This window comes from Megalobrama amblycephala, linkage group LG17 (genome assembly GCF_018812025.1).
Source record: "Megalobrama amblycephala isolate DHTTF-2021 linkage group LG17, ASM1881202v1, whole genome shotgun sequence".
NCBI classification, from domain to species: Eukaryota; Metazoa; Chordata; class Actinopteri; order Cypriniformes; family Xenocyprididae; genus Megalobrama; species Megalobrama amblycephala.
Window position 1 is genome coordinate 12,571,011 of NC_063060.1, and position 26,927 is coordinate 12,597,937.

Below are 26,927 nucleotides of genomic sequence, written 5' to 3' on the forward strand. Positions count from 1 at the left end.
GCCCATAAACATCTTGGATGACATGGGGGTGAGTAAATTATCAGGAAATGCTTTAAAATAAGACTTTGTTTTAGTCAAAACATCAGATGTCTGTTTCTGTTTCATAAAAATCAAGAGAATTTTAATTTTACTGAAAACTGTTGATGGAAAATATATAATGGAAAAAATGCACAATTTCATACATTTGTGTATTTTTGGTGCTTACATCATCATGTGGTTGCTAGGAATTTTTAATGATTTTGAAAGAAGTTCAAAATTATGCTCAAGGCCACATTTACAGTATGTGGTAACATTATAACCTGGTAAAAATGGTAACATTGTGAAATATTATTTCAGTTTAAACAAGCTTTTTATTTGAATATATTTTAAAATAAAACAGTGTTCACTGAGTGTGTCTTAAATTGAAGGGCGATCGCTCTTTTCATCGTCTCTGCTCCAAGATTATGGAACAACCTGTCCTTTGTGTTTAGACTTTTCCAACTTTAAATACCTTTAAGTACCGTTTAAAGTCATACCTGTTCTCTCTTGCATTTTAATACATTATTTTTAATGGGTGTTTTGTTGGTTGGTGTTCTGATGTCTTTACTGTATTTATTCTTTCTTGTTTATATTAATTGTAATGTACAGCACTTTGGAGTTACTGTGTAGCCTGAAAGGTGCTTTATAAATAAATAAATACCAAAATACTAAATGCTAATTTATTACTGTGATGTCAAAGCAGAATTTTCAGCATCATTACTTCAGTCTTCAATGTCACATGATCCTTCAGAAATCATTATAATATGCTGATTTGGTGTATTTGGTATGTATTATCACTTTAATGCATCTTTGCTAAATAAAACAATACATTCTTTAAAAAAAAAAAAAGACTTACTGACCCCAAACTTTTGAACAGTAGTGTATATAGATAGTAGACAGCAATGCATCTTCCTGTACTATTATTTAAAAAAAAAAAAAAAAAAAAATGGGGTTAAAATATAAAGATTAATATTGATGGGCTGTGAGTTTGTGTGCTCTGTGGAGTGACAGTATGTTCCTCTAGGCAGAAAAGACAGTCACATCCAAGACAGAGGAAAAGTTTGAGTTTCCATGAAGTTTAGTAGAGAGATACGAGAAGACTAGAGGGGAGAGAAAGCAAGAACGCAGCTCATTTGAAGGTTTTTGAATCTGTCAGCAATAGATAAATCATTTTTGAAAACGTCGAATATTTCAGACTGCTTCTGGGGCAGTGGAGTGTTTTAATGGCTGTCATCTGCCTCACTGAGCCAAAGCTACCTGCTACATATTAATGAGCGCTCTACATATTAATGAGTTCTGCTGAATATCAGAACTCATACCATACAATCATATTGAAACTTCTTTCTGAGGTGTTCTCGCACACCTCAGTCCTCTCGCGCGCACATGTCAGCGGAATATTAATGAATCTATATGCTTGATAAAGCAAAGATTTGCAGAAAAGAGTAGGCATTTTTGCTTTCTCTGCTTTGCAGAGGTGCAAAACAGTGATTAGTTTGTTAAATGAATTAGAATAGATGGATTAAGAGCTTTAATGTCGGTTTAATTTGAGCAGAAAGGTTTAAGAGCTTTTTTCAGAAGAATCATGTCCATTAAAATTGAAGGGGCACGTGATTACTCAGTATTTTGAGCCAATTAGCATTTCAATGCAGCTTCCAAAAAATTTATTTATATTTTTTTTATAATTAAGATGCACAATTATTGTTAAAACAGTTAATTGAGAAGAATGCTAAATTGTTGTAACATACCATCAACCTGTAATGTGTTTGTGTGTGTTCAAGGTTTGGTAAGTACCGTAAGGACGAGCGTTTGGATGGTGCAAAGTGGAAGCCAGAGGAAACTCATGCATCGGACGAGGAGATGCGCAGAATGAAACAAGAACAAGAGAGGTACACACACACACACACACACACACACACACACACACACACACACACACACACACACACACACACACACACACACACACACACACACACACACACACACACACACACACACACAGTCAGAGCTAATCTCCCCCATCATCAGCCTTTAATCAGAGGCATTTCCTGACACTTTACCTGCCAGCCATACCCACTTCCTCAAACTCTTTTCCTTCATGATTGTTTGAGTCCTGTTGTTTGTCTTGTCATTGTGTTTTGTTAAAGCACTATGATGCTTTCATATTTTTTATATGTTTGTATAATATGTTTTAGTCATTTTAAGTTCATCAAGTGCATGTTTGCCTGCAGGTGTGTGTGTGTTCATGTTGTTTTATTAATAATGCCACGTGAACCCCCTCCCGTTTTCCCTTCTGTCCTGTGAGACCCTGCTGAGATATCACCACTCTTTCATTCTCTTTCTTAATCTCTCTCGTACGCTCATTTATCATCTTGCTTTTGATGGAGGTTATAAAGGTGTTTGAGTATGTTTTTAGGTCCCCTGTGAATAAACTAGCCCTCATATTTTTTTCAAATCTGACTGGCTGACTTCTTGTGGAACACAGAAGAGGAATGTCCATACAATGAAAGTCAATGGGGTCCAAAACAACATTGGACCCCACTGATCTCCATTGTATGGAGAAAAAAACCCATATTTTTCAAAATATCTTATTTTGTGTTTATATGCATAGTGTGTTGTCAGCTCAATATACACAAAAAAAAATGTACATAAAAGAGAATTAATGGCACTTTTCCACTGCACGGTATGACTCGACTCAGCTCGGTACAGCACGGCTCGACTCTCTTTACTTCTGTTTAGTACAGCTTCAAAATGGGTGGGATTATAGACTGGTCGTATAGTTGCACCGCCGTGGATTTTGGTCGGCTACCAATGAGTCTGCACCTCGTCTACTGACCACAGTACAGCCATTTATTTTTTCAAGTTGCGTTGTTTAAAGCAAAAAAAAAAAAAAAAAGTTGCACAAACAAATGCTACAGTGGTGGCTGTTTAAATCTAGTGGGTTTGGTGTCTCGTGTTTCAAATCCAATGAGGAGCGTGCGATTTAAAGGGGCCGCAGCCTGAATCGTGCATAGTTAATGATGCCCCAAAACAGGCAGTTAAAAAAATTAATTAAAAAAAATCTATGGGGTATTTTGAGCTGAAACTTCACACGCACATTCAGGGGACACCTTAGACTTATATTACATCTTGTAAAAACTGGTTCTAGGGCACCTTTAATATTAACATTAACTTTATAAATACCGTATTGTTCCGAATATAAGACAGCCCTATTATAAGATGACCCTCCTTTTTCAAGAGGTACCTTTCGGAAATAAGGTTTTTGGAAACCAAATCTTGTATTTTATAAAGAAAATGCTTTTATTTGAAAATAATTTTCATATTGCATATTTTTCATATTTAAATTTTTTGTATTCAAATTATGGTAAATAACAATCAAATTTAAAAATAAACACTTTTTGGTATAAATTATATAACATTTAGGCTATCCATTTCATAATGAAAACCATGTAGCCTATCAATTTCATTAACAGTAGAAGTGAAATCTGGGTACTGTCTTACGTTTTAAAATCACGTACGACTGTCTTTTTGCGCTTGTGATCTTCTAACATTACACTCTGACACCATATTTCTTGGCATACTCTTTTTGCACATATTTGGCACCACCTATTGTTGCAGGTGTATTATTGACGTAAAAGTCTGAATATACCCTGAATATAAGACGAACCCGTTTTTTGGATGTATTTCTAAAAAAAAAAAAAAAAGACATTGTCTTATATTCGAAACAATACGGTAATGTTATAACAAGTGCCAAGTATAGAGCTAGGTTAATACCAAACTGAGCTTTATTTTGAAATCACGTTTTTCATATCAGAAAAGGACATTTTCTCATTTTTAGTTTTTTGTTCATACTGATCTGTTTGTTTTACTGTTATTTTTAATGTGTATTTTGTTATTCCTTTCTCAATGTGTTTTCATGTAGGATCCAGGCTAAAACGCGAGAGATTCGTCAGCGTCAGGCCAGAGAACGAGACTATGCTGAGATCGAGGACTTTAGCCGGTCCACCCTGACCTCGCTTCCTCCCGAGGAGCCCCCATACGCTGGCATCGGCTCGTTGGAACACGGCGGGTACCATCGGATCCACACGCCTCCCGACTCACCGTACACGCATAAACAGAACGGCCGCAACGGACACCCCTCCACACCAGACAGGTATTTACTGTAATGAAAGTCATTTCCTAATATCATAGTCCTTCCACTTCCTGAGTTATTCATGAATTAACCTGTGATTTTTGAAGTCAAAATGCTGTTATAAACACTCTATCTGAGGCGTATCTCCTTAAGTTGTATAAAGTGTTGAAAGTATTCTCGGGGGCTTTCATAAAACCTAGTTTGTGAGAATGTTTTGTTTGGGTTTTGTGAGGGTTGTATGTTTTCTTGAGACTAAAACAAACACAAGCAGAGAGAGACAGGAAGGACACTTCCTGTAAGAACCCTCAGGGAACAGGAAGTGGGTGTCATTCCACAGAGATGCAGAGAATGGGACTGTGGGAATTATCCTCGCAAATCTGCACGGGGAAGTGGATCTTAAAGGGGGCACAATGTGTGGGTGGGTGTGCTTTTACAGACTTTAGAGGGAAACATTGTGTAGGAGTGTGTGTATGTGTGTACAAACAGCATAGCATACATAGTGATCTTATAGCTTCCTGTTTTCTGCGTTTCAGCCAATCAGCTTTATCTGAAGTTGTCATTTTAGTTAAAACCAAATAGTTGTTGATGTGGAAAAGCCTTTTCCGAAGCCTGATGTGATGTTTTAGGATATTTAAACTGATTGAAGCTGTTATGTTATATGATGGCATGATGATGACATTGACATCAACAGGAAGTAATTTTTTGTGTCGTTAAAGTGACAGTAAAAAAAACATTATCCGCCTAATACTTTTACTTATAAGGAACAGTCCTCTAACCCTGTAACCAATTATAACAATTTTACAGTTATTTTTAACATTAATGATTAATCTTTTATTTAATCGTTTTAATCAGCCTAATTGATCCAGAGAGAATGTCCTCATGGTTAAGTGTGGCAGTTTAGATAAAGTTGTACAGAGCATAATGTTTCTTGTTTCTCATTCAGCTTTAATTTTATTTTACTTTATTTTATTTTATTTAATCAGCATTATGCACACAACTTTTAGCATTTTTAGATTTTAATTAAAACATTTTGATGTATTTATAAAACTTTTATTTTTACTAGTGAGGACTCCTTTTAAGTTGTTATTTTCCTCACATTTTCAGGCTTTAAACTAAAGTGCACACATTTCACAGAAGAGACTTTGGCTAGTTTCAGACCAAGTCCTTTTTCTTGAGTCAACTTCTTGTAAACTATTGAAATGCACAGTTGGGTCCAAAACATGAGCAGTCAAGAGGCATCAGTTAGTCTCTTAATTCTCAGAACAATGACAGAGATCACTTGTGAAAGAGGTTACAGTGGAAATCCAACAATAATAGAGTCGTTTTTACAATGTCACTGCTTTAGCTTGACACACACGTACACACACTCATACATACGGTGTATCTGACCTAGAAATCAGAGCTCTGCAGCATTCTGGCTGTCAGCTGCAGTATGGTTTAAGTCCCTCAGTGCAGAACGTTTACGTAAATGAGAAATATATCTGTTCAGTCAGCAGAACTACTTTTTGGAGCCTGATAAAGGGCTTATACACACACAAACGCACACAAACCAACCCAGTTCAAGTCCAGTTGAGGTGTAATGATGCATTAAGATGCCAGGTGAGGAGTCTTAGGAGATGTTTGTGGATACTGAAAGATTCTATCTCTCTATATGTTCTCTCTGTTTGTGTGTGTGTATATGTGTGTATATATGTGTATATATATATATATATATATATATATATATATATATATATATATATATATATATATATATATATATATATATATATATATATATATATATATATATATATTAGTATCTCACAGAAGTGAGTACACCCCTCACATTTTTGTAAATATTTTATTATATCTTTTCATGTGACAACACTAAAACACTAAAGAAATGACACTTTACTACAATGTAAAGTAGTGAGTGTACAGCTTGTATAACAGTGTAAATTTGCTGTCCCCTCAAAATAACCACTGCCCCCAAAAGTGAGTACACCCCTAAGTGAAAATGTCCAAATTGGGCCCAATTAGCCATTTTCTCTCCCTGGTGTCATGTGACTTGGTCTCAGGTGTGAATGGGGAGCAGGTGTGTTAAATTTGGTGTTATCGTTCTCACTCTCTCATACTGGCCACTGGAAGTTCAACATGGCACCTCATGGCAAAGAACTCTCTGAGGATCTGAAAAAAAGAATTGTTGCTCTACATAAAGATGGCGTAGGCTATAAGAAGATTGCCAAGACCCTGAAATTGAGCTGCAGCATGGTGGCCAAGACCATACAGTGGTTTAACAGGACAGGTTCCACTCAGAACAGGCCTCGCCATGGTTGACCAAAGAAGTTCAGTGCATGTGCTCAGCGTCATATCCAGAGGTTGTGTTTGGGAAATAGACGTATGAGTGCTGCCAGCATTGCTGCGGAGGTTGAAGGGGTGGGGGGTCAGTCTGTCAGTGCTCAGACCATACGCCGCACACTGAATCAAATTTGTCTGCATGGCTGTCATCCCAGAAGGAAGCCTCTTCTAAAGATATGCACAAGAAAGCCCGCAAACAGTTTGCTGAAGACAAGCAGACTAAAGACATGGATTACTGGAACCATGTCCTGTGGTCTGATGAGACCAAGATAAACTTATTTGGTTCAGATGGTGTCAAGCATGTGTGGCGGCAACCAGGTGAGGAGTACAAAGACAAGTGTGTCTTGCCTACAGTCAAGCATGGTGGTGGGAGTGTCATGGTCTGGGGCTGCATGAGTGCTGCCGGCACTGGGGAGCTACAGTTCATTGAGGGAACCATGAATGAGCAGAGCATGATCCCCTCCCTTCGGAGACTGGGCCGCAGGGCAGTATTCCAACATGATAATGATCCCAAACACACCTCCAAGATGACCACTGCCTTGCTAAAGAAGTCGAGGGTACCTAAACCCTATTGAGCATCTGTGGGGCATCCTCAAATGGAAGGTGGAGGAGCGCAAGGTCTCTAACATCCACCAGCTCCGTGATGTCGTCATGGAGGAGTGGAAGAGGACTCCAGTGGCAACCTGTAAAGCTCTGGTGAACTCCATGCCCAAGAGGGTTAAGGCAGTTCTGGAAAATAATGGTGGCCACACAAAATATTGACACTTTGGGCCCAATTTGGACATTTTCACTTAGGGTGTACTCACTTTTGTGGCCAGCCGTTTAGGCATTAATGGCTGTGTGTTGAGTTAGTTGAGTTGAGTCATTTCTTCAGTGTTGTCACATGAAAAGATATAATAAAATTATTACAAAAATGTGAGGGGTGTACTCACTTCTGTGAGATACTGTGTGTGTGTGTGTGTGTGTGTGTGTGTGTGTGTGTGTGTGTGTGTGTGTGTGTGTATGTGTATATATATATATATATATATATATATATAATGACAGAGAGAGAGAGAGAGAGTGTGTTGAGATCAGAGTGGTGGCTGATGTCTGAGGGTGTGAGTTCAATTAAAAATACCTCTCTCTGGGGTCGCTGTCCACCCACCAGGCTACATGCGGCTTTGTTAGAACGTGTGTTTGTGATCTTCGAGTCCGTTTAATCTCTGTTATTGTTATCCGTTGGTATGTTTTGTTTTTTGTTTTTTTTCTTGAATCACTCTGAGGATTTTATTGTTAATGGAAGGATAATATAAAATATAAAAGATGAATGTCTCTGTGTGTGTGTGTGTGTGTGTGTGTGTGTGTGTGTGTGTGTGTGTGTGTAAGACGGGCCGTTTAAATGAATTAAACTCAATCTCTTATTCATTTCCACTCCTGACCCCTCCTCTCTGAGCTGGGATTTGATTCTCTCAGGTTTTATTAAATTGACTTCTTAGATTTGAGTCAGAGAGCGACAACGTATACACACACACACACACACACACACACACACACACACCATTTATGTGTGTGTGTGTATGTGTGTGTTTTCTTTCTTTCTGTCATTATGAGCAAGGATATCTGAGCCCTTCCTGTTCACATCTGAGCTGATGACCACGGGGCTGCTGTCCGTGTCTCTGGTCTCCCAGCGCAGTGATGGAGCCCCTGTGTAATCAACATTCTTCTCTCTTATCCTCTCTCCTCTGAACTTTAGTGTGTGTGTGCGTGCGTGTGTGTGTGTGTGTACTCTTGCTGAGTTGACTATGAGCCCTGTAGGGAATTTTAAAGAATGAACGTTGCAGAGGCCAATTAAAGCAGCCAAACGCGCACAGAGGGTAAACATCTGACTAATCCCACAGCATTCACGCTGAGAACTCACACATACACATACACACACAAGTTTAAGCTCATTATCAGCATTCCCTGGCACGCTGCGTGGAAAAAAAAGCTGGGATTAAGAAAAACCAAAGCATCAGAAACAAACTCGCAGCTTATAGACGGATAAAGAGAGTGTGACACCACTGCTAATTAAAAGAAATAAATGAGTAAAGAGGAGAGCAATGAGTGGTAGCGAAATTCAGATGTGCCGCTGTAAAGAGAGGCCACCTCTGTGGGTTAGGAAATAGATTGATTTCGGTTACAAACGACATATTCTACACTTTTATAGCATTTCATCTCTCAAGTTGAGTGAAAATGTTTTTGTTTTGTTTAACCTGATTGTTGTCTACTGTACCCTCTGACCTTCAAGTTTGAATAAGTTGTTTGTGTTGCTGTACTTTCAAGACTTTTGATATGCTTTTGCTTGACTTCTGATTGACTGTCGGTGTAGTTCACAGGATTTTAAAGGGATAGTTCAGCCAAAACTGAAAGCTCTTTAAAAATGATATATTTTGATATTTAGATATTTTTGATATAAAGATATTTTGAAGAACGTTGAGAACCAAACAACACAAAAAAAAAAAAAAAAAAAAAAAAACATATTCTCAAAATATCTTCTTTTATGTTTCACAGAAGAAAGGCAGACATGCAGGTTAAGAACAACATTCGAGTAAATAACAACAGAATATTCAGTTTTGTCTGAACTATCCCTTTAAATAGAATGGGCTGAATGACTTGTTGAATATTAATAGATCTTGGTATGTAAAATTAGGTGTTAATATGCTCATATTTATGACTGCAGTATCGTAACGACTTAATCGTTTTTGCAGCTTAGGCCTGTTTCACACCCCACAGGTAAGGAGTGTATAACCAACCGGACTCTATACATAAAATACAGATACTTTTTTTGAGTATATCCTTTAATAACATCCATAAAATAGGAAATTTGTATGGAAAAAAATTGTAAAAACTTGATGACAATTGTCATTAATCATAATTTGGATATGGAGGAGGATCCTCCTCATATCTAAATCATGACTACTTTACACAGACCCCAAACTGTAACTATAACCTGCATAAATCAATGCAAATTATGTTTATAAGTGTGTAGTACATTCTAGAGAATTGTGAGAAGTCTCTTTGTTTGTAATCTTTTATTTAAAAGCATTTTGTAAATGAAGCCTTAGGTTCTGAATTACTGTATTGAAAGTGTTTGTTTGTCTGTATAGTAAAAGATAAACTAGCTACATGGGTTTATCATGTTTATGTGTTTTCTGAAGGAAAAATAGGCTGATACTCTACTGTGAAACAGGCCTAAGTTTGAATATTTGCTATGGAAAAGGAACTTTGTGTTGTGAACATTATAGCACATAAAAATCTTAGGTCAAAAGAGCAAAAAAAAAATCAGTTTTTTTAATGCTATATATGTCCTTTAAGTTTATATTGGAAGTTATTTTATCTGTGAGCTGATATTCCAGACCCTGCAGCTCTTCCACATGTGGTTTGTTTTGGAAAGATCCGCTGAGGGGGTCAGTGTGTTTGTAGTAGCTGGTGGTCTGTGGTTTCAGCCACTGAGAGTTTGTGTCTAATTGTGGTTTAATGTTTATAAATGAACAGCAGTGGGGTGACGTTTATTAAGCCCAACAGCGCTGGTGGTTGAACCATCTCTCATTTGGGCCAACTTAGATTCTCTAATGATGAATGGATCAGAAGACATTCAACACAATATAGAGCTACATTACCCTTTTCATGTTGATTTATCTCTAAGACAATTACTGAGATGAGTTTTCTCAGAAATTCTCTCTCCGTCGCTTTCTTTCTTGCTCTGGCTAGCCAGCGAATGCTCATTTAAAGGAATTGTTCAGCCAAAAATGAATATTCCGTCGTCATTTATTCACCCTCCAAACACGTATCGCAGGCTTTCTTCTGTGGAACACAAAAGAAAGAATCATCTTTCATGCAGAACTCTGTCTCTGAGCTTGTGTGTCTGTTATTAATGAAAATATTGTGGAGATTAACATTGACAATTGACACAAACAGAAGGAATCTTTCTCTTTCACTTAGTGAGCTCAAACAGACCTTCCATAATGGAACTAAATCCAGAATTTGCAATGTTATCTAATGGATTTAATCTGTCACAACTTGTGATTATTAATTAAGGAGCCACACATGCAGACGACAATCTCAAGTACTATGATAAACAGACATTAGCAGATAATAACCATCTGTTAAAAGCTGAATGTTCCACTGAGACATCAGTTTGTGTGTTTTGTGTAATGTGGCATATGGTTTAAGATCTTCTCTGTTTTGTATGCCCAAACTTGTAATCACTGGAGACGTGACATCGAATAGAGGTCGAAAGTTCAGAACTGAGTCAGGGTGACCCAAAAAACGTTACTGAGATCCCAGACCTCCTCGATCACCACTATGCCCTTAATTGCTTCTGGGACTGTCTCTGTAGCTTTTATTAGAAAGTAATTGCTATATGACTTCTATAGCCCTGTTTACACCTGGTAGCAACATGATATTTTTGGCTTGCCAATTATTATCTCTAAATATTGAGAAATACAATTTTAATCTAAAAAAAAAGTTAATAAAGATGATGTTAATACCAGGTGCTAAGAAAGATGCTTTGCAGTGTGACTAGAATAAGATTGGGTTTGTTGACATTTGTCTCTTTATTTGAAAGTAGAAAACGATTGTTTGGGAGAAAGATAGGATAGGATCATTATGTATGTATGTGTGTGTGTGTGTGTGTGTGTGTGTGTGTGTGTGTGTGTGTGTGTGTGTGTGTGTGTGTGTGTGTGTGTGTAAACACACGTGTGTCTGAGAGAATTGAAGAGTTCCGCTGAAATGAGTGGATGCCCTCTCTCTGACCCCTCAACAAGATGACCTACTTTACTGACAGAACATTGTTCTTCTGTCGGGAACGTGTTTCTCCTCCTCTCCCTGTCTTTTTTTTTACTCCTTATTTCTTTCAGGATATAGCTCCACTGCAAGTAGGCTACTTTCTCAGTGTATTTAGCAACCTACAATTAAGAACCAAATTTGTGTTTAGTGTATTCTCCTCCTCCTTGTTCTAGGGTGTTTTCTGTTGTGAAAACGAGTAGAGATGCACAGATCAGCTCCAACATCTACCTGAATCCACTGTTAAAAATAATTCATCCACCTTCCACCCACTTGAACCTATGATTTTTTTTTTCTGATTTGGATATCCGCACCCGATCGTCACATTACAATTGCTCAAATTCAGTGTTTAGCATGATGATATGGTGACATATTGCTTTTAAATGAGCATTTGTTTAAAGTAAAAGTTCTTCTTTGGCAGAATTACATTTCCTTAAAGAGTTTTCCCACCAAAAATGAAAATTCTGTCATTAAGTACTCACCCTCATGTCATTCCAAACCCATAAGGCCTTTGTTCATCTTCGGAACACAAATTAAGATATTTATAGTGAAATCCGAGAGTTTTCTGACCCCATTCCCCCCCATTCTCCCCATTCTCCCCATTTCCACTATTAGGGCAATAATTAAGAAGTTCCAATTAACTAAAGATGTTACAAATCTGCCTGGAAGAGGACATGTCTAAATCGTCCTAATGCACGGTGAGGAGGAGAGTTTGAGTGGCCAAAGACTTGCAGTTGGAGAATTGCAGAGATTAGTTGAGTCTTGAGTCTCAGAAAGCGATACAAAAAAAAAAAATATCTAACAGCACCTACATCCCCACAAGTTGTTCAAGAGGTTTTCAAGAAAATTCCTCTGCTCTCATCCAGAAACAATCTCCAGTATATTAAGTTGTCAGACATGATTGGAACTTCAAATGGGACCGGCTTCTATGGTCAGATGAAACTAAAAAAAAAAGAGCTTTTTGGCAGCAAACCCACCAGATGGGTTTGGTGCACACATGGATAAAAAAGTATCCCATGTCCACGGTTAAATATACTGCTGGATCTTTAATGTTGTGGGCCTATTTTTCTGCTGGAAGTCCTGGACATCTTGTTCAGATACATGGTATCATGGATTCTACCAAATATCAACAGGTCAAAACCTGACCGCTTCTGCTAGAAATCCTATAATGAGCCATGGTTGGATCTTCCATCAGGACAATGATCCAAAACAAACATCAAAACCAACACAAAAATGTGTCACCGAGCACAAAATGAAGCTTCTGCCATGGTCTTCCCAGTTCCCTGACCTGAATCCTAAAGAAAATGAGTGAAGTAAACTGAAGAGAAGAAGCACCAACATGGAGCTGGGAATCTGAAGGTTCTGGAGAGATTCTGCATGAAGGAATGGTCTCTGATCTCTTGTCAGGTGTTCTCCAAACTCATCGGGCATTATAGAAGATGAATCAGAACTGTTTTCTTGGCAAAAGGAGGTTGCAAAAACTATTGAATAAAAGGGTGCCAATAATTGTGGCCAACGTGTTTTAGAGAAAAACATTTATTTCATAATGTGACTTTCCCCCCACTTTCAATTCTTTTTCTTCAATGAAAGGTTAGATTTTTACTCATTTTATGAATTAAAGATCAAAAGGATAAACAATGCAGATTTATTTTTACAGTCATCTTTGATCATATTTACCAAGGGTGCCAATAATTCTGAGCACCACTGTGCATGTATAAATTTAAGAAATATATGCATGTATAAATAAATATATATATTTAAATATTTTATGATATATAAATATAAATATTTTATATATAAATATAACATTTTTCTTAAATATACATATGTGTGTGTATTTATATATACATAATTATTATACACAGAACACACACATTTATTACGTAAACAGACTTTTATTTTGCAAACGATTAATCGCGATTAATCGTTGTGCAGCCCTACTCTGGGGTCATCAGAGACTTATTTTACATCTTGTTTTAATTAACAGTAACAACACTGCATCTAAAGTAACATCCTAACGGAAATGGCACTTCATAAGTTAGCGATTTGTCAAGTTTTTGTTAAACCACATTTGGCTGCCGACAGTTTTACTGGTTTGAGGCGCTTCATATTTCAGAGAGAAGAAGTGACTCCAGTGTGACATTAAAACTGTCCCCCCGTGCGCACGGCTACATGTTCAGATTTAATTGGTTCTGTTGTCGACGCTCATGCTCAGTCATGCTGCGAGCTCTGCCTGTGCGTGTGCGTTTATAAGACATTAGCTTAGAAATATTATCTCACTGTCTGTGTTGTTAATGGCTGCTGTAGAATGTGTCACTCAGATGAATGAGTCATTATGAGTTCATGCTCAGTCATGCTGCGAGCTCTGCCTGTGCGTGTGCGTTTATAAGACATTAGCTTAGAAATATTATCTCACTGTCTGTGTTGTTAATGGCTGCTGTAGAATGTGTCACTCAGATGAATGAGTCATTATGAGTTCATATTCAAACGTCGTAACTCATAATCATGACTTGGATATAAATATGAGCTGATTTTATCAGGCGCACTTTGTGGGAGTTTCCTCAGCCTGTGTATGATGGTTAACAGTGTTTTCTGTAGGTCTGTTCGTGTCACATAATCTGAGTGACATGTAGAGAGGTACAGTGAAGTGTGTGAGGTGTCGCTAACAGACTCACTGCTTGAGTTACAGGAAGTACAGAGAGCCAATTAGAGCATTCATGCCAACAGATCTTTCACACACACACACACACACACACACACACACACACACACACACACACACACACACACACACACACACACACACACACACACCTACTCTATCTCTCCTGTGAAGACATTAGGCCTGTTCCAAACCCTAGTGAGCTGCCTACTCAGCCATTATGCTGCTTTTAAGATAAATTATTTTGGCTAAAATTGCAGGCAGCATTGCATATATACTTCAAAGAGAAAGAAATCCTAGAATGCTCAGTGAAATCATTCAGTTCTGAAAAATTTGAATGAAATAGTTAATCTAATTGACAATCAACTATTTCAGACAATATCTCTGTGTGCTATGTAGATTTGTTTTCTTATTTTGCAGAGTATATCATTCATAATTGAACTGAGAGTGCTTTTGTAAAATTTTTTAGTCCAGTTCCTGACTTTGAATGTGAAATACTTTAGCAAACATGAACTACACTAGTACATTTGAATTCAAGGATGAATTGAAAATCAAGGGAAGTAATGTAATCCCGTTAAAGGGTTAGTTTACCCTAAAATTAAAATTAAGTCCTAAATTACTCACCCTGGTGTTGTTCTAATGCCCTATAGAGACAGAGCGACACGCATCGTAATCTGAAAACCACGCCCACTGGGGGGGAAACAATCCAACCCTCTCCGTTGACTGTGTATTGCGTGAAGCTGCCTCCTTGTCATTTCTGACTTTTAACAAAAAACAGAACAATGTTTAAAAGCTGCTTTGTGATAGGGTGTACAGCAAACAAGCTAAAAAAAAAACAGAACTAAGTTTTTATAAGCTGTTGACCAAAAAAACAAAACAAAAGTGGATGCAGGCAATTGAGACAGAGCACAACGTGTCATATTACTCTGAGAACTACGCCCACTGGTGGGAAACGTAATCAGCGACAGGAAATATATAAAACTGACATTTGGATATTTGACTTAAAGGGTTAGTTCACCCAAAAATGAAAATTCTGTCATTTATTACTCACCTTCATGCCGTTCCACACCCGTAATACCTTTGATAATCTTCGGAGCGCAAATTAAGATATTTTTATTGAAATCCGATGACTCGGTGAGGCCTCCATAGCCAGCAATGACATTTCCTGTCTCAAGATCCATAAAGGTACTAAAAACATATTTAAATCGGTTCATGTGAGTACAGTGGTTGAATATTAATATTATAAAACGACGAGAATATTTTTGGTGCGCCAAAAAAACAAAATAATAGGACTTATTTAGTGATGGCCGATTTCAAAACAATACTTTGTGCAGCTTCAGAGCACAATGAATCAGTGTGTCGAATCATGATTCAGATCGTGTGTCAAACGGCTGAAATCACGCGACTTTGGCGCTCTGAACAGCTGATTCGACACGCTGATTCATTTGTCCTCCGAAGCTTCCTGAAGCAGTGTTTTGAAATCGGCCATTACTATATAAGTCGTTATTTTGCTTTTTTTTTTTGGCGCACCAAAAATTTTCTCGCCGCTTTATAATATTAATATTGAACCACTGTACTCACATGAACTGATTTAAATATGTTTTTAGTACCTTTATGGACCTTGAGAGAGGAAATGTCATTGCTCCCTATGCAGACCTCACTGAGCCATCGGATTTCAACAAATATCTTAATTTGCGTTCCAAAGATTAACGAAGGTTTTACGGGTGTGGAACGGCATGAGGGTGAGTAATTAATGACAGAATTTTGATTTTTGGGTGAACAAACCCTTTAACAGTGACAAAATGTTTACTGCACACGTAAGCATATTGAGTGTCAGGATCCCACAATTTACCCATTCTTCCTGCTTCTTCATGCTTCACATCTTATTGCCTATATCCACTTTTGTCTCCTTAAAGGCTGGCTTTTACGGTTCGATAGCTTATAAAAACTTAGTTCTGGGTTCTTTAGCTTGTTTGCTGTACACCCTGTCACACAGCAGCTTTTAGGCATTGTTCTGTCTTTTGTTAGAAGCAAGAAATGACAAGGAGGCAGCTTCACACAATACAAAGTCAGTGGAGAGAGTTGGATTGTTTTCCCCCCTGGTGTAGGCGTGGCCTAAATGCACTCTCTCTCTATGCCCTTATTTCTATTTCGGAACAAAAAAGATGTTTTTTTTTAAATATCCTGCTTGCTCTCATCCATATTAATGGCAGTGAATAACGACCAGCATCAAGCTTTTAAAAAAAAATTACACAAAACTATCACAGAATGGTCCGATGCTCCACGTGTCATATATTCCAAGTGTTCTGGGTTATACAATAGGTTTTGTAAAAAAAAAAAAAAAAGAAAGAAAAAAAAAAGAAAGTGAAATTTAATGTTTTTTTTTTTTTTTTTACAAAAATCCTGTCCTTGGCCATTGGTCTTCTCTACATGGTTACACGTTTGTGAGACTCTTTTAGCGCTGCAGTTCACTCCAACTCGCCCAGAAAAAGTAAATCAATTGTGAGGAATCAAGACTCCATGTAATCAAATAATCCATGTACTTTCTTCTCTGAGGTGAATATATCCATTGTGTTCATTGTAGCAAGAAGTTATCGCATTCATTTGTAAACTGTCATTCTGACTGTCATCCGACAACTGGAATTCTGGTCTAGAGATATTAAACTCAGTGAAGAAAATACAGATACTTTCTAGACTTTGCATTTCATGTCATTTTTTTTTATTAATCTTGATTTCTCACAGCTTGTGTTCTCTTTCTGGGTGAATCGGAGTGAACTGTGGAGCTGATAGAGTCTCACGAATGTGCAGAACTTCTCCCAACATTTAGTCTGCTTAAATCCACCCCTGCAAGATTAGAACAAATCTATAACACTCGAATATGCCACAACTTCCATTTCATTGTGACTTTAACACGCTAAATCTGAACTCTATTGAAGTCAGCCAGTGCTAGTTGAGTCTCCTTCTGCCTTGGAAGACGATTGGAACATAGAGGTTTGGAACAAAGTTGTCTTTTTCACTTAATACTTTCTTATTTGTCATTGTCCCTTTATTTGTCTCACTTTCTTCTGTGTTGAGACTTGTTAAATTGGCCTTATGTTAAATTTTACATGACTGTCAGGCATAAAAATGTTTCTGAATGTAAAACCTCTCCAGTGTCGAGACACTGATCGGCAAAGCAGATCTAATGATCAGAATGGGGAATCACTCTGGTCCAATCGATCTGACACACACACACACATCTCACACATGATTCTGTTAGCAGAAGTAATGAGAAATCAATAAGTACTGACTCCCTTAAATGCACAGGATTAATACTATTAGGAGTCAGTATGCTTCATACACACACACTCACATACACAAACACACACTTCTTGCTCATAAACCACCAGTCCATTAGCCTTATCTTTTGGTCACATTAATAAAAGCTCTTTACCCGCAATGCACGGTGCCGTAACCCTGGCAACCACACCACACAAATCTGTCCACCTATGCGTGACGGTAACCAATGGAAACCAAACACCCTTCGCTCACATTGACTTCTGTAACCATGACAACCACATGTAAACCACTGTATGATCCCCATTTATACCAGGATATTTACATGATACATGATGTTGATTGTTGACATGATATTACAAAGTGCTTAAAGGAATTTTTTAGTCCTTTATATTCCTTCAAGGACTATGATATTTCTTTGAGGCACTTTGAAATATCATGTAAATCATGCAAATATCATGTATCATATAACTTTTATTGTAGAAACCAATAATATTATCATGGTACAATGTCCATGAGTAGGATTTTCTGTAGGTAAAAAATTCTTTGTGTTTTAGGGTGACCATACTGTGCATATTATTATATGCAGAAATTAGCATTAATGTCTGTTTATAGATTTAGAAAATGAGTTTTGTTCTTTGTTCATGATACCTAATGCATTAACTAATGTTAACAAGCCTTATTGTAAAGTATTTAATTTATTTCATAAAACAACTCCTTTGGCTAATGTGATCGCGACTTCTGAATGAAAGCACTCAAATTTTTGTGTAATAGTTCCGTGAGTTTATTTTCGTTTTACCACAAATTCTGGGAATCGAAACCACACAGCTCATGCTCCCACTGTGAACGCTGTAATCTTTTAATGCAAGTGTGTGTGATATGTGAATCCTGTGTTGCACTTGCTGAAGGTAATGAATGAAAAGCAGTTTGACCAATAGCGTGCAGGCATTGTATATAATTGACCAATTGTGGGGGTGCAAGAAGGCAGGATCAATTATGCATAGAATGTATGAGGACTGTAGAGAGCATGGCAATAGGAAGACAAAGCAATGTAGAAGTTCCGGCCTGGATGCTTTTTTTACGGTTGAAAAAGAGGATGTATTGTCACTCTAATTTGTATGTTCAAGTGTTTGCTTGTCCATTGTGCATTGTATATGTGATAGTTCCATGGTCCAGTGGTTTCCTGATGACTTTACTCCAGTCAGTGTGAGAGTAGTTCAGCTAGTGTTTTTTTTTTTTTTTTTGCTCTCTCTGTCTCACCAATACAATTCAGGAAGAAGCGATGATGGACATATTTGTGGAAATGTCACCTCTCTTGTTCCTATTGTCCCCCAGAGGACATTATAAGTATTTATACTACTGTGAAAGTCACTCACGCTGAAGGGAATTTTCATTTATAATCATTGAATTCTTTCAAATGTAATTACATTTTCTAGTCAGTTTTTTTTAGATGCAGTCTACCCCCTTTCAGTTTGTAGTGCTTCTTGCATCATTATTATTGCTCATAATATTACATTTTAAGGCATTCTTGACGTTTATGCTACAAACACGAATGACACATCAAATTGTGCAGCTTGTGGAGCAGATGCGCTAACCAAATGGCGTATTTTAATACATATCATGGAGCTAAATAATTAACATTTTCATATACTATGTTGTTTATTTGATGTTACAAAGTATTACAGTCATGGTAGTGTCTAAGAAACTGTGGATGGAAATGCCTTTGTACATTTTTGTAAGTTTATGAAGGTCTTTGTGTGAGTCTGTGGGTTTGTAAAAAAAAAAAAAAAAAAAAAAATTGTTGTGGTGGTTGTACTGCTATTTAATGTTTCTTTGATTGTTTCCAAAAGTCTTAAGTCTGTATTTTCACATATTTGCTGTCTGTGGTCAGTGTTGCCGAGTGTTTTTTTTTCCTGCAGAATTGGGCTACTTTTACACTGTTGCCGCGGGGTTTTTAAATTTTTATTTATTTATTTACTTTTTTTTTTTTCGGTCCACAGGATGAAGAGACATCACCTCTATCCCACCCCCCTTTGATTTTTACCCCTCAGAATGTGATTTTTACCGATCCAGAGCCTGCTTTTTTAATTTATTCATTAATGTTCCCTTTTCACATTTCTGAGTTTCTCAGAAGTGGAAGTCATTATAGTTGGGTAAAATTCTCAGTGACAGCAAATATAATTTTTATATTCCTATTTGCTCCAATAGAAAAAGAAAAAAAAATCAACGGAAAGGCATTTCCACGACTTTCCAAAAGAAGAAAAAACGTATAGAGAAATGTCCAATTTGCAGCAGCGTTAATTTGTTTTTTGTAATTTACTGCCAATGTAATATAACAGAGTATAGTATATACATCATTAATGTATATACAATTTTTAAAAAATGAGAATATAAAAAACTTTTTGCGACATTTATAACTGTAAATATATCATCACAGTCTATAAAAAGGGTCCTTTGGACTTAAAGTGAGTGAAAAATGCATGTGTTTCCGCAATAAACAGATCAGAAACACATATGTACACAGTCTCCTATCTTCAAAGGTGAAGTCTGACTGCCACTTTGCTACGGAGTATCTCATGGGAGCTGAACCTCACTGACTCTGACAGTGCTGAAATCAATCATATCTGTTTATCCACACACACAGGTCTCTGTGACTCTGTGTGTGCGCGTCCAAAGGCCTCTTGAGCCGTTTACTAGACAGATCCCACACAAGCCTAAACAGCACCTCTGGACCTCGACCATCTGTGTGTGTGTGTGTGTGTGTGTGTGTACGTGCGCGTGCGTGCGTGCGTGCGTGCGTGCGTGCGTGCGTGCGTGCGTGTGTGTGTGTGTGTGTGAGAGAGAGAGAGAGAGTGTTTATGTGAAGGTCATTCTTTGATGTGACTGAAACTCAAGGCTCAATGGACCACTAGAGTCATTCCTCACACACTGCCTGAAGAGTTTATGCTCCCGTATGTTTCAAATTAGTAGCACATTTGACATAAACACAACACCATAATTTAAACAGATACTCACTATAACCTTCAAACCCCTTTAAAGACATTTTCCTACTGTGTCAATGGACGTCAGTCCATTTTGAGTGGAGTAACTCGACTCCCTGAAAGTCAAATGCAGAGTTAAACGCTTTATTAAAAAGAATTGGTGTGATTCAGTCTGTACAATTAAAGCCTTGACAGCTCTAACATTACCAAGAGTTAATGACTTAACAATGGTTAATTGAAGCTGTCAGAACTGAAATACAACTTCATGTGCCTGCATGTTTAAACATAGGGGAAGGAAAGGAAAAAAAAAATTAACTCTGATATTAAATCTGAGATGTGTATTTAAATATTTTTCAAAGAAGTCTCTTATGCTCACCATGGCTGTATTTATTTAATTAAAGGTGCCCTAGAATCAAAAATTGAATTTACCTTGGCATAGTTGAATAACAAGAGTTCAGTACATGGAAAAGACATACATTGAGTTTCAAACTCCATTGCTTCCTCCTTATGTAAATCTCATTTGTTTAAAAGACCTCCGAAGAACAGGTGAATCTCAACATAACACCGACTGTTACGTAACAGTCGGGATCATTAACATGTACGCCCCCAATATTTGCATATGCCAGCTCATGTTCAAGGCATCAGACAAGGGCAGCCAGTATTAACGTCTGGATCTGTGCACAGCTGAATCATCAGACTAGGTAAGCAAGCAAGAACAATAGCGAAAAATGGCAGATGGAGCAATAATAACTGACATTATCCATGATTACATGATATTTTTAGTGATATTTGTGAATTGTCTTTCTAAATGTTTCATTAGCATGTTGTTAATGTACTGTTAAATGTGGGTAAAGTTTGCATCGTTTCTTACTGTATTCACGGAGACAAGAGAGCCGTCGCTATTTTCATTTTTAAACACTTGCAGTCTGTATAATTCATAAACACAACTTCATTCTTTATAAATCTCTCCAACAGTGTAGCATTAGCCGTTAGCCATGGAGCACTAACAAACTCATTCAGAATCAAATGTAAACATCCAAATAAATACTATACTCACATGATCCGACACATGCATGCAAGTATGCATGACGAACATATTGGGCCAGGGAGCGCGCGATTTAAAGGGGCCGCGCGCTGAATCGGTGCATAGTTAATGATGCCCCAAAATAGGCAGTTAAAAAAATTAATAAAAAAAAATCTATGGGGTATTTTGAGCTGAAACTTCACAGACACATTCAGTGGACACCTTAGACTTATATTACATCTTGTAAAAACTGGTTCTAGGGCACCTTTAAAAATACAGTAAAACATTAATATTATTTCAATTTATATTAACTGTATATTTTTAATATATTTTATTGATCTTCTTAAGCATGAGTATCTATTGCGTGCGTGCGTGTGTAAGCTGGTATACATTATTTGCCAGCCTTAGTGCCTGTATCCTCCTCCTACTTCTTTCTTTTTTCTTTTTTTTTTGTCACCTCTCTCAGTAGAACTGTTAGCTGGCAGGACTTAATGCCTGTTCTCAATTTCCAGTGAGCACAAATACACACATACACAGCCTTCACTGAGATTTGTGTCTGTTTGTGTTTAAGTGCGTATCAGTGGCTATATTCCCGTACAGTAACGTCTGCACATATTGTTTCACTCAGATTGAGAGAAATTGAACAGAGACCCGTCAGACCTTTCAGTCAGCTGTGACTTGCAGAAAAGCTAGAGTTTGGAGGTGGGCTTTATTATGATTACAGTCCTATATTTTTGTATGAGAATAAAAAAAAAAATGTATATCATGGTAATGGTTTGTGTGTATCACAGTGTAGTTACTTGTTGTATTTTAATAATTTGTACTGAATTGTTTATATTTGTTTATATTGGAATAAATTTGTAGTATGATTATGTTTCACATATAGAGTCTTTTGTTGCCTGAATCAACATCTTCAAGTGACTCTGATTACTGGCCAGTTGGAAAATGACCAATTTGAACATTAGTATGTAAATAGAGATTTATATATATATATATATATATATATATATATATATATATATATATATATATATATATATATATATATATATATATATATATATATATATATATATATATATATTATGGCCAATAACTTATAACCAGATATAGAAAGAAAAATACTGTTTCAAAAACAAGTCTTGATATTGGCTTCTAATCTATCAGCTTAATCAGACTGGTGCCAAACATTAAAAAACGGTTATTACTCAATACCGATATGGATATAGATATATTGTCTGTTCATAGTGAATGTTTTGTTTTAGTTTTTATGCTTTCATGTTTATATTTTCAACAAGGCGTTGAGTTCACAGCAGCATTTTCAACACTCTTTCCATTTGTGCACTTATAGCAAGCACCGAACTGCCAAAAATAATGTGGTCTATCCATTTCAACAGGAAAGCATGGTTACCACGGCGATAGTGATTCTTATATGCTCTAATGGCGACTGGAGGTCTTTTAAAGTACATTAAAACCGATGTTATCACAATTCCTCACATCACATGCACACTACTCTCAAAACAAATTATGACCCGTGAGGAGACCATATGTCTCCAAATCTCCTTTCACATGCCAGAAGCTGTTTACATATTGATATTAGATGCTGCACTATATGCTCGGCTGGAACATTCATTCCTTTTATGAAGAGAGAAAGGTTTTATCTGCTCATATCTATCTTTTTGTGTATCATTGGTTTTAAAAGCTTTGCTGCATGACTGTATGCAGAGGCTTTGCATCCTCTAGATGTGCTATTTTAGTAATGACTCCTGCAGATCATAACAGTCATTATAATCAGACTTCTCCCTCTCTGCATATCACTCTATCCAGAAGGCGAATGCTAGATGAGGCTGTGAAAGGATGAATGCTTCATGAGGCTGTGAGAGGGTATTTGGAAATGAGACTGTGAGAGAGTGAATGCTAAATGATGCTCTGAGAAGAATTAGGTGAGGCTGTGAGAGGGTGAAAGTCAGGTGAGGCTGAATACTAGATTAGGCTGTGAGGGGAAGAATTGTAAATCAGGGTGTGAGAGGATGAATACTGGATGAGGCTGTGAGAGAGTGAATGCTAGATGAGGCTGTGAGGGTGAATGCAAAAGGCTATGTGGATGAGTGTTAGGTGAGGCTGTGAGAGAGTGAAAGTAGATGAGGCTGTGAGAGGAAGAATTGTAAATCAGAGTGAAAAGATGAGAAGATAGATGAGGCTGTGAGAGTGAATGCTGTGAGGATGAATGTTAGGTGAGGCTGTGAGAGATTGAATACTAGATGAGGCTGTGAAAGGGTGAATGGTAGAGGCTATGAGGATGAATGAGAGGCTGAATACTAGATGAGGCTGTGAGAAGGTGAATGTCAGATGAGGCTATGAGAGGATGAATGTCAGAGAGGCTGAATACTAGATGAGGCTGTGGGGGAGTGAATGTAGATGAGGCTGTGACAGGATGAATGCTAGATGAGGTTGTGAGAAGGTGAATATTGAATGAGGCTGTCAGAGTGAATGCTAAATGAGGCTGTGAGAGGGTGAATTCTAGAGGCTATGAAAGTATGGATGTCAGATAAGGCTGAGAGGATGAATACTGAATGAGGCTGTGGGGGAGTGAATGTATATGAGGCTGTGAGTGGATGAATGCTAGATGAGATTGTGAGAGAGTGAATGCTAGATGAGACTGTGAGAGGATGAATGTCAGATGAGGCTGTGAGAGGCTGAATACTAGATGAAGCTGTGGGGGAGTGAATGCTAGATGAGGCTGTGAGAGGGTGAATGGTAGCGGCTATGAGAGTATGGAAAGAATTTCAGATAAGGCTGAAAGGATGAATATTGAATGAGGCTGTGGGGGAGTGAATATAGATGAGGCTGTGAGAGGATAAATGCTAGATGAAGTTGTGAGAGGGTAAATATTTAATGAGGCTGTCAGAGTGAATGCTAGATGAGGCTGTGAAAGGGTGAATGGTTGAGGCTATGATGATTAATGAGAGGCTGAATACTAGATGAGGCTCTGAGAAGGTGAATGTTAGATGAATCTGTGGGGGAGTGAATGTAGATGAGGCTGTGAGAGGATGAATGCTAGATGAGGTTGTGAGAGAGTGAATATTGAATGAGGCTGTCAGAGTGAATGCTAGATGAGGCTGTGAGAGGGTGAATGCTAGAGGCTATGAGAGTATGGATACCAGATAAGGCTGAGAGGATGAATACTGAATGAGGCTGTGGGGGAGTGAATGTATATGAGGCTGTGAGTGGATGAATGCTAGATGAGATTGTGAGAGAGTGAATGCTAGATGAGACTGTGAGAGGATGAATGTCAGATGAGGCTGTGAGAGGCTGAATACTAGATGAAGCTGTGGGGGAGTGAATGCTAGATGAGGCTGTGAAAGGGTGAATGGTAGCGGCTATGAGAGTATGGAAAGAATTTCAGATAAGGCTGAGAGGATGAATATTGAATGAGGCTGTGGGGGAGTGAATATAGATGAGGCTGTGAGAGGATAAATGCTAGATGAAGTTGTGAGAGGGTAAATATTTAATGAGGCTGTCAGAGTGAATGCTAGATGAGGCTGTGAAAGGGTGAATGGTTGAGGCTATGATGATTAATGAGAGGCTGAATACTAGATGAGGCTCTGAGAAGGTGAATGTTAGATGAATCTGTGGGGGAGTGAATGTAGATGAGGCTGTGAGAGGATGAATGCTAGATGAGGTTGTGAGAGAGTGAATATTGAATGAGGCTGTCAGAGTGAATGCTAGATGAGGCTGTGAGAGGGTGAATGCTAGAGGCTATGAGAGTATGGATACCAGATAAGGCTGAGAGGATGAATACTGAATGAGGTTGTGAGAGGATGAATGCTAGATGAGATTGTGAGAGGATGAATGCTAGATGAGATTGTGAGAGGATGAATACTGGATGAGGCTGTGAGAGGCTGAATACTAAATGAGGCTGTGGGGGAGTGAATGTAGATGAGGCTGTGAGAGGGTGAATATTGAATGAGGCTGTCAGAGTGAATGCTAGATGAGGCTGTGAGAGGGTTAATGCTAGAGGCTATGAGAGTATGTATGTCAGAAGGCTGAGAGAGGATGAATACTGGATGAGGCTGTGGGGGAGTGAATGTAGATGAGGCTGTGAGAGGATGAATGCTAGATGAGGTTGTGAGAGGGTGAATATTGAATGAGGCTGTCAGAGTGAACACTAGATGAGGCTGTGAGAGGTTGAATGCTAGAGGCAATGAGGATGAATGCCGGGTGAGGCTATGAGAGACTGAATACTAGATGAGGCTGTGAGAGGATGAACATTGGATGCGACTGTGAGAGGATGAATGTTGTTATAGTTACAGATGGTGTTATAGTGGGTTGGACCCTTAATCATATCAATGATGAATTTACAGTGAAGTGCACATTTGATTGGCGCACTTTCTTGACCACAAAACGGCAGCCATTATAGAGAGCTGAGGAAAAATAATGGGGTAAATTAACTTCAAGTGCCCACTTAAACGGTTTGTGTTTTTCATACACGTGTGTTTACCTGTGAAAAGTCCTTTTAAACAGATCTGGTTTCATCCATTCTCACCCCCAACTCCCTTTTCTGTTCATTTAAAGTAATAAAAGAGACAAGATATTACTATGCTGTCATTTTTATCCATGGTTGGTGTGTATTGATTATTTTGACCTGATTCTGGTGCTTTGAGCTCACAGCTGTTGGATAAAAATGCCAGGAGGAAGTGGAGCAGTGTGACAGTGATGATTATGATCTTTTACAGTGATACTCCATCCAAAAATGAAAATTCTGTCATCATTTACTCACATCCGTATCATTCCAAACTTCATGTGGAACACACACAAAAAAACAACAAAAAAAAGATATTTTGAGGAATTGTTGTTTGGTTTCCAGTGTCCTTCTAAATTATATTCTTTTGTGTTATACAGAAGAAAGTAAGTCACGCAGGTGTGGAATGATATGGTGCATTTTTATAATACTTTATGAATATTTTTTTTACCCTTATGGCTGGACCCAAAGTCATTTTTCTGTGTTATTTTGAATGTGTTTTTAATCAATTTGAAGCATTATCAGGCATACACACAACTAATACACTGCATTCATTCATAACACAATAGTTCCACTGTAAAAGCAGTTTGCCCTCGAGTTTTGGGGGGAAAAGTGGTTCAAAAATAGATCACATTTATTTTGTTAATGTTTCTGCCTAATGTCTCACACACAAGCAAAGAAATTAGCTATTTGGGCACAAGCAAGGACATGAAGAATGTTACATCTTCATAAATGTATTGGATTTTCTGGCTTTGTGTCATTCTGTTATAATTCTTTTATGGTGATCAATCATATTTAAATGAGTACTATTATTATTGAGTGTTATGCTTTTAGGTTTTTTTCACATAAACCTTTATACTTAAACATAACTGCTAAAATCTCCTGTGTGTGTCAGCATCATGTGTAGAATGAATGCGTTTTATCCAGTGAGTCAGGCTGATCTGAGAGTTATGCCACTGTTTTAAATGGCTCCAGCTGTTGGCAGTGAAAGAAGTAATCCTATGATGGGGTCAGAGGGACATCCTGTCTGGCTCAACTGTATCTATATGTGTACATACCCTGTTTAAAAAAAAAAAAAAAAAAAGAGAGAGAGAGAGAGAAATATGTCAGGACAGAACAAATGTGTTTAAGTCAATGCAGCTGACAATGGAAATGTAATTTCACACAGG

General features: G+C 37.7%; 1 protein-coding gene across 4 annotated transcripts in view; it reads left to right on the forward strand.

Moving 5' to 3' along the window:
- Window positions 1–26,927, forward strand: part of pard3ab (par-3 family cell polarity regulator alpha, b) — a 123,752-nt gene that overhangs the window by 84,989 nt on the left and 11,836 nt on the right. For all 4 annotated transcript variants that reach the window (XM_048163365.1, XM_048163367.1, XM_048163366.1 and 1 more), the window contains 2 exons: window positions 1,797–1,904; window positions 3,941–4,171. In XM_048163365.1, the coding sequence (XP_048019322.1) occupies window positions 1,797–1,904; window positions 3,941–4,171 (339 nt within the window). The remainder of the gene's footprint in view (window positions 1–1,796; window positions 1,905–3,940; window positions 4,172–26,927) is intronic.